A 14,643-nucleotide genomic window follows, 5' to 3' on the forward strand; every position below is an offset into this window, starting at 1 on the left:
TGCTGAATCATTGCCATGCCCTAGCTTGTGGAGGTCACTTTGGACCTAGGAAAACTGCAAGGAAGGTGTTAGATAGCGGGTTTTACTGGCCTACATTGCACAAGGATGCTTTCGAGTTTTGTCAGAACTGTGAGAGGTGTCAACAGACGGGGGGAATCTCCAGGAAAGACGAAATGCCGCAAGTTCCAGTGATTGTTTGTGAGATCTTCGATGTCTGGGGAATGGAGTTCATGGGTCCATTTCCGTCTTCATATGGAAATACGTACATACTTGTGGCAGTTGATTATGTTTCGAAATGGATAGAGGCCAAGGCGACCACATCTTGTGAAGCTAATGAGGTAGCGAAATTTCTTAGAGCCAACATCTTTAACAGGTACGGAGTGCCCAGAGCGATAATATCTGATAATGGGACGCATTTCCGTAACCGGACTATTGAAGCTCTAATGAGAAAGTACGGAGTGCACCACCGCCTTTCCACACTTTACCATCCTCAATCAAATGGGCAAGCGGAGATCTCCAACAGGGAGATAAAGGCGATATTGGAGAAGATGGTTAATCCGTCTAGGAAGGACTGGAGTAAGAGGCTTGGAGATGCACTATGGGCTTACAGGACAGCATACAAGACGCCTATTGGGATGTCACCCTACAGGCTTGTGTTTGGCAAAATGTACCACTTGCCCGTGGGAGTAGAACACCGAGCATATTGGGCGGTCAAGGAGATCAACATGCGACCCCAGTCTTGCAAAGAAGAACAAAAATTGCAGCTACAGGAGTTGGAGGAGCTGAGGCTGGAGTCATATGAATCGGCAATGTGGTACAAAGAAAAGACGAGACTCTGGCATGACAAGAATCTCCGGACCAAGGAACTGAAAGTTGGGCAGAAAGTTCTCCTGTTCTAATCCCGGCTCAAGTTAATGTCTGGTAAGCTGAAGTCTAAATGGATTGGACCATACACTATTGTGAGTCTTCGTGCAAATGGAGCAGTAGAGATCCAGGGAAGTGCTTCAAACTCTACTCCTTTTCTTGTCAATGGTCATAGGGTGAAGGTATTTAGGGATAACTCGGAGATGTGTGTAGTGGACGAAGTGCCGCTACGCGCACTCCCTGATATCGCCTAACTGGCTTGGGAAGGAAGTGTTCTCAGTGAATTCCTCGGTCAGGTGACTAGGAAGTTTTTTTATAAATATATCTTGACCTAGGGAATCTTGAGAGCACTTGAAAACAAAATTTGTAAATATTTAATCTTTTTCTTTAAATCAAGAAAACCCAAACAAATAATAAAAAAAAAAATTCGGAATACCAGACTCCTTAAGGGAAATTTTATACTGTCATATCCTTGACCTGGGAGTCTGGCGTTTCATTTTCAGTTTGATGTTTTTCTAAGTATGGTATTGCAGAGATATTCACATGGGGCAGGGAATTGAGGATTAAAATTTTGGAGGGAGTCAGCGCCGGTTCGAATTTCAAAAGGTAACTTTATGGGGAGGCGTATGGTTGCTAGCGTCACGCCTGCAACAGCCTGCAAACCGTCCTCTCCCATACCCACAGGCTATAACCGTGCTGTAGCCTTTATTTTCCATATCATAACTCACCCTCTCTCTACAAAAATTCCCCAAATTTCTCTCTCAAATCCTATCTTTTCTCTAACCCTAATCGGAGCAATTTTCTTCTGAGTTCTTGTAACAATTCTACAGAATCTGCCATGGAGAACACAAAGAACACAGGAAACATTTCAGGATCCGGCGATTCTAACGCAGCGGCGTTCATGGCCGACCTATTGCAAAAGCTTGGGGGGCCGGAAGAAGCGATGAAAGCATTTGCTATGTTCACCACCATGATGGAACAGACCGCACAGGCTGCTTCAACATCTGCCGCACCACCACCACCAAAAATTTCAGGGGCTTCACCACCCCAACCAGAGGCCGTTCATACCGTCGCAGAAACAACCGCCGCAGACATACGAGGAGAGGAGACAGATCTGGCAGCGGGGTTGGAACTGTTGGCTGTAAGCGAACCAAGGTTAGATTCGTTCGTTGAGGGGGAAACCCCTATTTTGTCCGATAAAGAAGCTGTTGTCTCTTAGGGGTGAACCCTGTTACAGCTGCTGTGGATTTTGTTAGGAAAGAAACCCTAGGTACATCTGTGAGTGTGGATCTGTCTGTTGTTTTGCCTGTTAGTATTACTGAGGGGGAAACCCATGTTGCTGAGAAATTCGAAGAGGGGGAAACCCCTGGTGTTTGTGTGAGTGTTTCAGAGGGTGACGAAGCCCTAATTTCTGAGGAGGCTGTGGAGGGGGAAACCCTGGAAGTTTTTTGGGGGCAGTAAGGCCCATGTTTCTGAGAATGTAAGTGAGGGGAAGACCCCTGAAAAAGCTGTGGGTACTAAGGCCCAGGATGAGGAAGAGTTGGTTGGGGTAGAAACCCTTATCTACATCAAGGGGGCAACCCCTTTGTTGAATGAGGAGGGAGAAGCCCTCATTTCTGAAAATGTACAGGAGCCCGCAGGCGACGGGATGAATTTGTTGGTAGATCTGATCGATGTTCCAGAGGGGACTGTTTCGCCGATAAGTGCAAGAGAAGTAAGGAGGTAAGCTCGTCGGAGCTTGATTGATGAGATTGACGAATCCGTCCAGCAAACGGATGAAGGATCGCTGGGTCTAGCAACCGCAGCCCCTGAGCAGGCAAACTCTCCCAGACCTAGCAGTGGAGAGAAAGAAGAGGAGGAAAGCCGCCACGCGACCGAGAGAAAGAGGAAGGGAAAACAGATTGCTCCTTACTCGACCAAGAAAGCAAAAGGGAAGTCCGTTGAACCCTCTCTTCCTCCACCTGCTAAGGTACCATACGCTGCTGGATCCGAAAGCCCTGCTAGGTCCAGTGATTCCGACGAGGAACAAGAAGAGGAGCTCAATTTCGAGCCTATAGAAATCTGGATCACCAAGGAATTGCTGGACGCTGTGAGGAAGTTCACTGACCCAAAACGTGCCGCGACGTACAAAGAGAAGAGCGCCGTGGGAAAGTATGCTAAGTCCGGGAAGATGTATGACCCAGAGGAGCTCAAGGAGATTGCGTCCAACAACGAATTTTGGGAGTACATAGAGGCAATCGGATTTGACTGGCTGCTCAAGCACAACACCTTCGAGGTTCCGATAGCCTTGGCACGACCTTTCGGTTTAAGTGCACCACTGACTTGGATGCTGACTCCATTAACTTTCGCCTCTTCAATGAAGAGCACGTGATGAGCATCAGAGAGTGGACTCTCCGGAAGGGTTTGCTGACACGTACATAGGACGACAAAGGTTTATGGAATGAGAGAATGGTAGGACCGCCTAAGTCCACACCCGGTTTCAAGCCACAGAGTGCTTGGGAGTTTGTTACCCACCCAAGGGTGGGTCAGTTTAAGACCAGCTTTCGAAAGCCCACCACATCGAGAATAGAATCTTGCGATTTGCCTATAATCTGATGGGCACCGCCAACAACGCCTTGACAACCCCTGACCTTTATTTTACTTGGTGTATGGCCAAGGGGGTCCGTGTTCATCTAGGCTATTGGCTTGCCCAGGCTTGCCTCCAGGTAACTGCCAACCCTTCCAGGCATTTATACACATGTCATCTCCTAGGGGCTTATTTGCAGCGCAACGTGATCTTGAAAGTCCATAAAGTCTGCCGAGGAGTGGAGATGTGCCTACCCTCAGAAGTTTTCAATATGGATTATTTCTTCAACAAGGGGCTCCTATATACGCATGGAAAGGAGGTATGTTTTTACGAGGTTGGCGGGTCAGAAGTTCCGGGGAAGCAGGAAACGGCGAGTGTGGAGGCAGGTGCTAAGATCGGAGTTGAAGAAATGAGACGGAGGTGGGATGGATGCGATCCGAAATTAAGATGGTTATGGAGGGGATTGTGACCCTACAGGGTAATAAAAAGGACAGTGTCGAGGTAGAGAAAATAAGGAAGGAGGTAACTGAAGTCAGAATGGAAGTCGAGCGAGTCAGGGAGGAAATTGTGGCCCTCAAGGGGCGCATTAATGATCTTGTGGACACATCGTCTAAGCGCACTGAGAAGATAGCGGAGGGCGTCTCGCTAATGATGATGATGGCAAAGTGGTTTCGTGACAGATTCCCTGATTCACCAAAGTCACTTTCTGGACCTGGCAGCGGTTCCAAATCACCGGGTCCAGGAAGTGTAGCTATTCCGAAACCCCCACAGACATCGAAGCCCTTGACTACCCCATCCTCTACTAGACCGTTGATCGTGAAGAAGACAGTCCCCAGACCGAGTGAGACAGAGAAGGAGACGCAGGAATCTCCGGCAAAGAAGAAAGCCAAGGTGACCCAACCTTCCGCCCCGCCCAAGTCTGGCTCCCGCAGGGGCCAGACCCCTAATTGATTCCCCCCCCCAAACCAAGTAATTTTTACTTTTCATCTTTTATTTTTTTTCGTTTTCTGTTTGCGTTTATCTGTGCCAGCATGCTCTGTCTGTATATACGTGTTGCAACTTCCCACACTTAGCCCACTCCGTGGTCTAAGTGTGAGACGGGGTTGTTCTGTTTTTGCATGTTTTGGTTTTGTTTGTTATGATTTCTCCCACTTAGCCCGGTGTACGGTCTAAGTGTGAGAAGTTTGTTGTTTGTTTGTTTTGTGTTGTTTGTTCTGTGTAGTGTTGTTCTTACTTCCCTATTTCCCCCCTTCACTAGGATAGCTTGGGGACAAGCTTGAGTGAAGCAGGAGGGGGGGGGAGTAAGTGCAGTTTTTGTTTTTGTTAGTTTTTGTTTTTGTTTTTTTAATAAGAGTCTTAGAGTCTCTAAGTTTTTGTGTTTGTGTGTTGCATGAGCTAGTGGATATAATAAGGCAAAGAATTCCCTTAGTGAGAGCGATTGAAGAAAGGATACACGTCAACTTTGATGCATTTTTCCTTAATAAACTAAAAACGGTCTGAATGAAGTAAGGACGATAGAAAATGCCTTAGATAACTTAGCTGTGCAGCCCTACTATAAAAGCGAGTTATAAGCCTAAACACTTTGAGCTAACATGAAAAAAATGGGCTGCCACTTGATGCTTACGGAGTAGAGTCTAAAGGAGAAAAAATGAGTTATGGAGGAATAAGCTGGACGAAGTCCAGAACTGGTGGTATAAGCTGGACGAAGTCCAGGAAAAGGAGGTATAAGCTGGACGAAGTCCAGGGGAGGAATAAAATAACAAATCGGAGGTATAAGCTGGACGAAGTCCAGGGGAAAAAATGGGAAAAAGAAGATTAATTACCCAAGGGCAGGAAGTGATAATTACCTGACCCAGGAATGAAAAAAAATATAGAAAAATCGGGAGACGATAGAAAGGAGAAAACTCTCATAACCCGACGCATCAGTGGTGTAACTTTAACTTTGGAGCGTTTCGATCCTAACATCCCTGGTGAGGAATGAGTGATCGAGCGAACCTAACCGCTGGGAAATCAATAGGCTATCTTGAAGAACTGACGGACCGTTTAGGTAGAAGAAGGAAGGGGGAGGATTTGAAGACTGTAGACGATCGGAGAGAACTTAAGCTTGTGGGGATAGTCGCCTAAAAGTTGAAACTAGTTCGTGCTTGTTTGTTGTTTCTTTTTGTGTGTTGTCTTCTTTTATGAGTCTGTAGTTGTCTAGGTCTAGGAGTCTGTTTTGTGTTAGTGTCTTGTTTGTAGAGTCGTTCTTGGGGACCGTGCATTGAAATTTGTCTTATTCTTTTTCTTGTCTTTCATGCTTGAGGACAAGCATGGTTTAAGTGTGAGCAGTTTGATAAGGCTAATTTCATGCATAGGTCTAGGGGATAAGTTTGTGAATTTGCTCGGTCTAACACATGTTTTAAGCCAGGTGTATAGAAGAAATTCGCCAGGTCCAGGAAAAGAAGGAGGCAATCACACGCCCGAGGAAACTGGCGAATAAGTGAACATTGTGAAAGAAATTGCAAGACAGAGTAAATCTCAAAAATGAAGGGTAGAATGGAGATTTCTACGAAGGTTCTAGAAGATTATGTCCGTGTCTATAAAAGGAAGGTTGCATGTAGGGATCTTCTCGGGGGGAGACCTCACTAACAGTCGGCAGCTAGTTCACTTTTCTATACACTTGGGTTTTTAGAGGGAAATTCAGGGGGTTCCGCGCTGGGGTTTACTTTCGGCTTTCTCATTTCAAGTTGGGTTGTAACACCGTCCTGTTGAGGGCGAAGAAACAAGTTCTCGTTTACTTTTCTCGCATTTTGTGGTTTCCACCGAGCTTCGCTGTTCGAAGCTCAGCATTCTGTTTTATCGACTATTTCCATGTTTTATGCAAGTTTAATTTTCTGTTATGTCGATGTCTGATTTTGCTGTTGTGATTTTCTGGAGTTTTGAGCTAGCTTGCTTGTTTTGGATGCGTTTCGCAAATGTTTATTGAATCTGTGCAGAGTAATGACTGAATCGGAGTGATCGGAGTTTGTTGGTGAATGAATCGGAGGTCTGAATTTGGTTTTGTAGTTTTGATTGTGGAAACGTTTAAATTTGATGTTGATCGGAGTAGATCTGTTAGATCGGAAGTTCTGGAGTGGAATCTAGCTGTTGTTGGTTTCGGATTGCTTGGATCCGGAGTGGATTAAGCGTTCGACGTGAGATCTGAGCAGAGTTGGTTTATTTTAATGCCTAGTCTTCGTGTTTTCATTTCGCTTCGTCTAATATATGTAGATCTGAGTTATTTCCGGTTAGTTGTAAGTTTCCGATGACCAAACTTTTACATTCTGTTCGAATCTGGGTATGTGCTCTGTTTTCTTCATTTTCGTGTTTAATCCCGTTGAAGAAATGCATGCTGTGTTAGTTAAATGCTCAGTTAGTTATTTGCAACTTTTCTGGCGTTCTTGCTATTTCTCGGTCATGGTCCCCACTGTTAGTTGTTTCCTGTCTAACTAAATTAGGTAGTCGTTTACACGGTCTAGTAAGTGAATTTAATATACCGAAGTCTTGATGATGTTTGATCTCAGCATGTTTACAGTTTTCTAGGTCTAATGTTTAGATTTCCTGCCTAGGTCTAGTAGTAGTAATACCTCAACCCTGTTTGCGTGGCAGCAACCGCTTTTGTCAAGAGTCTCTAAATGCTTTCTTACGTGTCCATCTTCGTGGGATCGACCCCTGCTTCTCTATACTAAATCATAGTATTAGTGTTGAGGGATCTTTGAAGGGGAATTAGTGTGTCCAACGACAGAGCATTCCGTGTTCTATTGAGTTCCTAGACCAAGTGATCTAGTTGATTCATAGGACCTGACATCTCGACCTAGCACATCGCATTTTCACCACACACGCAAACCACGCACTTCAGTCACAGAAGGGCAACAATGCGATTTGGGTGATCATCGATCGACTAACGAAGAACGCGCACTTTTTACCAATTCGAATTACTTATGGCGCGGACAAGTTAGCAAAACTGTACGTGAATGAGATTGTGCGTTTGCATGGGGTGCCAAAGACTATCGTGTCCGACCGTGATACGAAGTTCACATCAAAGTTTTGGATGAGTTTGCAACGAGAATTGGGCACGCAATTGAACTTCACTAGGATATGCTACGAGCCGTTGTCTTAGATCGGACGCAATTGGGCACGCAATTGAACTTCACTAGAATTGGGCACTGCTTATCACCCGCAATCGGACGGGCAGTCAGAGAGGACGATTCAAACGCTTGAGGATATGCTACGAGCCGTTGTCTTAGATCGAAGGGAAAGTTGGGAAACTGTTCTACCGTTGGTGGAGTTCGCCTACAACAATAGCTACCAAGCGACGATCGATATGGCTCCGTATGAAGCCTTGTACGGCAGGAAGTGTCAATCCCCACTTTATTGGGATGAAGTTGGCGAGAGGAAGATGTTAGGACCCGACGCTATAAAAGAGATGACCGAAATTGTGCATCAAATCCGCGCAAGGATCAAGGAAGCTCAAGAAAGGCAGAAGTCGTATGCTGATGTGCGTCGAACGAAAATCAAATTCGACGTTGGTGACAAAGTGTTCTTGAAGGTATCCCCGACGAGAGGAGTTGTGAGGTTTGGAGTGAAAGGCAAGCTGAAACCGCGTTTCGTAGGATCGTACGAGATTATCGATGAAGTTGGTCCTGTAGCGTATCGATTGGCGTTACCTCCCAGCTTTGGGAACGTGCACAACGTGTTCCATGTGTCGCAGTTGCGCAAATACGTGTTCGACCCCAAACATGTAATTCATCAAGAAGAAGTGGTCTTAACCCCCGACATGAGCTACGAGGAAAGGCCCAAGGCGATCCTAGATCGGAAGGTACAAGAGTTACGAAACAAATCGGTAGCGTCCGTGAAGGTGTTGTGGAAGCACCATGGTCCCGAGAAAGCCACGTGGGAGTTAGAAGATAAAATGAAAGAAAAATTTCCCGAGTTATTTATGTGAGACGATCAAATTTCGGGACGAAATTTCTGTTTAGAGGGGAAGGATGTAACATCCCTAATTTTTGTGACTCTTTTTATATGTTTATTTGAAATTTGGATTACGAAACTTTTGTTTCTATGTGATTAAGTGAATTGCGTGAAACAATTGTCGTGAGTGATGTGGAATGAAGAGCTTGATATTTTATATTTTCCAATGTGGGTAAATAATTAATAGGATCATGCATTTATATTTTTTCGAGCCAATTCATTGGAATATTCGGCCTTCCTAATTATTGAAATAATATTTCATTTCGTGGATTTAATTAATTGTTTTGGAAGATTTATCCAAATTAAATCCAAACCAAATGATCCCTAAATTGTACTCCATGAAACTCGAAATCTAGCCTATTATCCCTGGGAGTTTCGAAAATCCCCTATTTAAAATAAGAGGATGAATTATTTTCTTTGATTTAATTGGTGCTTTGTTGACTCCCTTGTTTTGAATTAGATCCAATTAAATCATGTCATGCTTTGTTTCTTCACCCAAATTAAATAAAGATTTGAAATAATTCCTTGGCCAGTTAGGCCTAATTATTTTCGGCCCTCTCATTATTTTGTAGAGGGGAATTTATTGTTTCCTTTTTGTGAGAACCTTTTATTCAATTTAATACCTAAGCCAAATTAATTGGGGATGTGAATATTTCCTTGTGTTGCACCCTCCATATCACACGCCCCATGCTATTATTTTTCCTTGTGGGAATTTATTTATAGTTACCTATTTTATGGGAGTCTTTTCCTATAAAGAAATTTCCAAATTTAAATCCTATTCTATTTTATTGAGGATTTAAATAATTTCCTTGTGCAATTTCTTATGGGAATTTTCGGCCCTTCCCCATTAATTTCCTACTTGGAGATTTAATTTATTTTGTTCCTTGTTTATGAAATATTCATTATTTTATTTCCTAAGTTGTGAATATATTCTCTCCAAGTAAATATCAAATAAATTCCTTGTTAATTTTACCATGGAATTTTCGAATTCCTCCCCTTCCCACAAGCCAATTTTATTCTTTTAATTGTGGAATTTATTTAATTGTATTTACCCCACAATTAATTAATTAATTAATTTTAAACCTAACCCTAACCCTATAAAAACACCTAAACTAAACCCTAGCCCCCATTTCCCACAAATTTTCGGCCCCCTCCCTCTCTCCCCCTCCCTCACACGCCTCTCCTCTCCCTCACTCTCCATCCTCTCCAAAAACTTCTTCCACCTTTGTTCGTGCTTCAATTGGAGTGGATTTTCCAAGAATTTCCGACGAATCGTGTCAACGTTTGCTTCTACCGTTCGTTTTCTCGATTCAAGAAGGTATAACTCAGATTTTCTTCTCATCTCCTTCATTTAAACTTTATTCTTGAATCCTACATGTATATAGAGGGTGTAGGAATCATAGAACCCAAATTAATATGTGGGAATGTGTGTTTGCATGAGAACTTTGATGATTATGCGTTTTTGAATGAAGTTATGTGAAGTTTGATTTGAATCCTTGGTGAATGATATGAGTTTATGTGCAAACATGATTATGAGAACCTTTTAAACATGATTTTGTGTTATAAGCATGAAAAAATTTGGTATTTGGGATGAATGAAGAAGAAACCCTAAATTCGAAATTGTGAGCTTGAAATCTGTGACGTTCGAACATCGGTTTCTGATGTGTAATTGACCTATCAAACAATCGAATTTTGATATGAAATTTTTACTGAGTAAACTTCAAGGTGTCTTTTGTGTCTCGTGTGAATTTCAGCCCTTTTGTCGAAAAATGAATTCTTAATAAATTTTTGAAGTTGACTGCGCAATTCTGCCAGAAACTGGTGTTCTCGCCAAGAAAGTTTCGTATTCTGTTTGACCATCCCGATGACCTCCGTTCGATGTGATTCTTGAACTAGATGAAAATTTTAAGTGTCTTCTGAGTCGTGTAAAAGTTTCAGCCTTATTATTGGGCATTGGATGAATTTATGGTGAATTTTTCAAATGAACTGCGCACTGCCAGAAATTTTATGTTCCGACCAGAGAATTTAATTATTGATTTGACTGACTAAACGAAGTGATTTCAGTGTGAAAATTTGTCTGGATGAACTTGAATGTGTCTTCCGTGTTGTGACCAAAATTTAGCTTCATATGAGGTCGGGTGAATTTTTAGTGATTTTTACAACACTGTCGCGCAGTTCTGCCAGTTTTCTGCCTTGATAAAATGACACTTATTTCCAAGTTTAAAAGTATTATAGGATGCATGTAAGTCCAAGGAACGTGTTTAACGATGTGATCACGTGTGATACGTTGAAATATATTATGTTGTTTTTTTCCACCTTTGTGACGAATGTTTGGTTGTGTAAATTGAGAATAACTATGAGAGAGAAACGATAGGACATGCATAGTAATATGATTTTGTGGAATGCTAACTTGTGTTGTCGTTGACAAGGGTGATTGTGTATTCGTGAACTCGAGGAACGAGAGTTGCCATAAGTTGGATTGTGAATTGTTAAGCGAACGAGGTGGGCTTTCTCTTTCAAATCTCTTTATTTTCCGAAAATATGTTGTGGTGTTATAAGGGTGGTTTATGTAATACCCGAAAATTTGTGGAATTTTATTCTTTTAATTAAGGATGAAATTCTTTTCTATGTTTTTGTGTTTATTTGATTGTTGTGGATGTGGTATTTTCTACCTAGGCAAATTAAATGTAATTAAATAATTAATTAAGCCATGTTTTTAAAAATCCTAATTAAAATTAAATCTCTCTCTCTCTCTCTCTCTCTCTCTCTCGGTTTCTCACCCCCTCCCCACTAATTTCTCAACCTCCCCCACTCCCTCTTAACCGATACATCTTTCCCTTTCCAATCTCTCCCCACATCGTTTTCTCTCTTTTCTCTCTTGCAATTGCTCTCAACACCGGTAAGCTCCCTCTCTCCTTCTCCCTCTCGGTTCTCATCTTTTTCATTCACTCCCTCTCATCATCGTCTTGAATTCCTCAAGGTGATACCCTCCTTCGTCGTGAATCGGAGTCGGAAAAGGAAGTAAAGCTTTTGCGTTTCGTTTGAACCATCCGGGGAAGGTAACCCCTAACCCTTGTTTAATTCGAAAACTCATGCATATAGGACGTTTTTGGATGGGTTAGATGTTGAGTAGGATTTGTGGCTATGTGCTTGTGTTGAACATGTTTTCGGTGATAACTGACAGTGGGTTCCGACCCCTTTTTGACTGAGCAAACGACCTCCTTTTGGTACGATTTTTTTAACTGTTTAAACTTTGGTGTGTCTTCTGTGTGGTGTGTAATTTTCAGCCTCTTTGGATGTCGTATGAATTTATATTGATTTTTGCAAGTAAACTGCGCAGTTCTGCGTGTGGTGTGTTCTGGGTGATGTTTTCATGTGCAATGGTTGGGTTTCTGAGTGTTATGTTTTTGTGTTGAATGTGGGTGTGTTTGGCCAAGAGATGGCTCGGAGAAATCTGTGTTTGGCTCAAGGGTTTTGTGTGGGTTGGCCGAGAGATCTAGGGTCCGGCCTAGGGCAGGCTGGTGGGAAATTTTGAAGGGATGATCCCAGGTGTTTGGGTGTGTTTTGGGACGTAGAATGCGTGGTGGGAATGTCGTATAGGGTTTGAGAATCGGAAGTTGAAGGAAAGTGAGTGTACACGGAACCAGCGGCCGAGGTGCCGAACAGATGGCCGAGGTGCCGAACAGACGGCCGAGGTGCCGAGCATAAGATGCCGAGGTGCCGAGCAGGCGGCCGGGACGGTCGATCGAGGTGCCGAGCCGGACGGCCGAGATGGTCGGCCGAGGTGCCGAACAGGCGGCCGAGACGGTCGGCCGAGGTGCCGAGCCGGACGGCCGAGATGGTCGGCCGAGGTGCCGAGCTGTGCCGAGATAGGTGCCGAGCTATGCCGAGACAGGTGCCGAGCTATGCCGAGACAGGTGCCGAGCTGTGCCGAGATAGGTGCCGAGCTATGCCGAGACAAGTGCCGAGCTGTGCCGAGACAGGTGCCGAGCTGTGCCGAGACAGGCGGCCGAGGTGCCGAGCCAGGCGGCCGAGACGGTCGGCCGAGGTGCCGAGCCAGGCGGCCGAGACGGTCGGCCGAGGTGCCGAGCCAGGCGGCCGAGGTGCCGAGCCAGGCGGCCGAGATGGTCGGCCGAGGTGCCGAGCCAGGCGGCCGAGACGGTCGGCCGAGGTGCCGAGCCAGGCGGCCGAGACACCGAGCCAGGCCGAGACGCCGATCCTTTTTCCGAGCTTTTTCCGAACCTTTTCCGAGCCAAGTGAGCCGTTTGCACAGTAAGGGTATGCCAGGACTTGGAGTGCGGTGTTCGTGTGTCGTGTGCGCGTTTTGGGTACGTCGTTTGCGTGCGGGGTGTGTTTCGAACGTGTGACGTTGTGTGTTGCTTTGTAATATGTTGTTAAGTGTATGTACGTGTAACGTGCTAGATGTTGAAGTCGTCCACGTAGGATTCATGCATTGTCGTTTAAAGTCTCGTCTCTTCTGACTCTAATCATGATATTATTTATCTTTCAAAAGGGTGATCGTTTACAAGGAAAGTGTGGTTGAAGAGAATTATTTTAAAAGCTAAGCAATCGAGGTGGGCTTTTCTACCCTACTTTTAAGTGGGTTATCTTTAAATACGGACTTTGTTCCGGAAATGTTTATGGAGGTGAACTGTTTGTCTTGCCAATATTTTGTTTTGAAACCTATCTGAAGTGGTTTACCACATATGTTTAATCGAATTCGGGTCTGTTGGGCTGCGAACCCTCAGGCTAGTGTACACGAGACTGGGTGCCATCTGAGAGCAAGTTGGCCGGTCTAGATGACCTGGGGTGTGGCCACGCCCCTTGTCATGGTTTGGATCAGATAGTGTATGATTGAGGGAATAAGGGTGGCAATATCGGAAAAATGACTGCGCAGTCGAATTTATGAAATGTATTTTGTGTACTTGGGTTATTTTCATTATACTCAAAACCCCAATGTTACACTGTTATGGCATGACAAACTATGTTTTTGGCGTGTGTCCACTGAGTGCAATAAGTACTCAGCCCTGCATGTTGTTTTCTTAATGTGCAGGTTGAGCGGCGATGGGGAGGACGGATGTTGAGCAGTTAAAGCCAAAGGGTGTTTTTATCTTTTGGATGGTGTCGTGTCGTCATACCCGGCATCATCTGTCTTTTGGTCTTTTCCGCTGCTTGTAAACCGTCACGATGTTTTCATTTAAAACTCTGAATACTTTAACTCAAGAATGTCGTCACAGTACTTTGTTTTGAATTGAATTTCCTTTTACTAAATGTTTTCGGGTCAAATATTCTCGTTCCCCCTTTCTTCCCCGCTTCTTTACTCCTCCCCTAGTCGCGGTCCACCGTACTTCCTATCCTTAGGAAATGCGGGCGTGACAGTTTAACTGTTATGTCATGCCATGTTGTTTTTGGTTTATGAGATTGTTGCTTGATGCCTAGTTCGTTTGAGCTTGCTCCGTTAGGCTATATGGCTGTGTTGTGAAACGAATTCGGGTCTGAGTAGGGCCGAAAACCCTATCAGGCTGTGTACACTGGTGGGATCGTGAGCCGTCCTTGCTAGTCGGCCGGTCTCGTGGGCGAATAGTGTGGCCACACTTTCGTCGCACTGTGATATGATGTTTGTGATTGATGGATTGATGTGGAAAGTGGGGAGATAAATTGTCTGGCCAGACTTGAAATGTTTTTGTGTTCTCGTGATATTTCTTACCACATAAAACTCGAGATCACTGGTATGGATGACATAATTAATAATAAAATATTTTCAGCATGAGCCCATTGGGTACAACAAGTACTCAGCCCTGCATATTTCTTTTCTTTATGTGCAGGTTGAGCGGGATGTTGCGGAGGATGTTGAGTTGGCCTAAGAACCTAGGATGCGTTGTGTCTTCATACATAGACGTTATCCTTGACTCTCTTTAAACCTTATTTTCCGCTGCTATATTAATAACTATGTCTCAAGACGTTAAATCGTTTCCGTATTGTGTTTGAACATGTATGGTTGTGTTAGGTTTTAACCAAGTAATTACGTCGTTTTTGAAAATGGTGTTTTCCGTGAATTAAATTAAATGTTTTACATTAGAAGTTAATTGGGTTTCTTTAAGTTTATTTTCTCCGTTGTTTCTTTTAAAAGTATTTATCATGAGTCATTTCTAATTAATAGTAAATTTTTAACCTTAAACTTCTTTAAACAAAAACATTTTTTTCTGCCTTTAAGTTAATTAAGT

The 14,643-nt window shown here is 43.8% G+C and overlaps 1 protein-coding gene across 1 annotated transcript; it reads left to right on the forward strand.

Annotated features, from left to right (window-relative positions):
• Nucleotides 1–1,343: 1,343 nt before the first annotated feature.
• On the forward strand, nucleotides 1,344–5,878 carry LOC121765508. Its single transcript, XM_042161690.1, has 4 exons — nucleotides 1,344–1,470; nucleotides 1,695–2,019; nucleotides 2,121–4,399; nucleotides 5,838–5,878. Exons 2-3 carry the CDS (start codon nucleotides 1,703–1,705, stop codon nucleotides 2,323–2,325), a joined length of 522 nt encoding a protein of 173 aa, XP_042017624.1. The 5' UTR covers nucleotides 1,344–1,470; nucleotides 1,695–1,702; the 3' UTR covers nucleotides 2,326–4,399; nucleotides 5,838–5,878.
• The last annotated feature ends 8,765 nt before the right edge of the window (nucleotides 5,879–14,643 follow it).

This window comes from Salvia splendens, chromosome 14, assembly GCF_004379255.2.
Source record: "Salvia splendens isolate huo1 chromosome 14, SspV2, whole genome shotgun sequence".
Taxonomy (NCBI): Eukaryota; Viridiplantae; Streptophyta; class Magnoliopsida; order Lamiales; family Lamiaceae; genus Salvia; species Salvia splendens.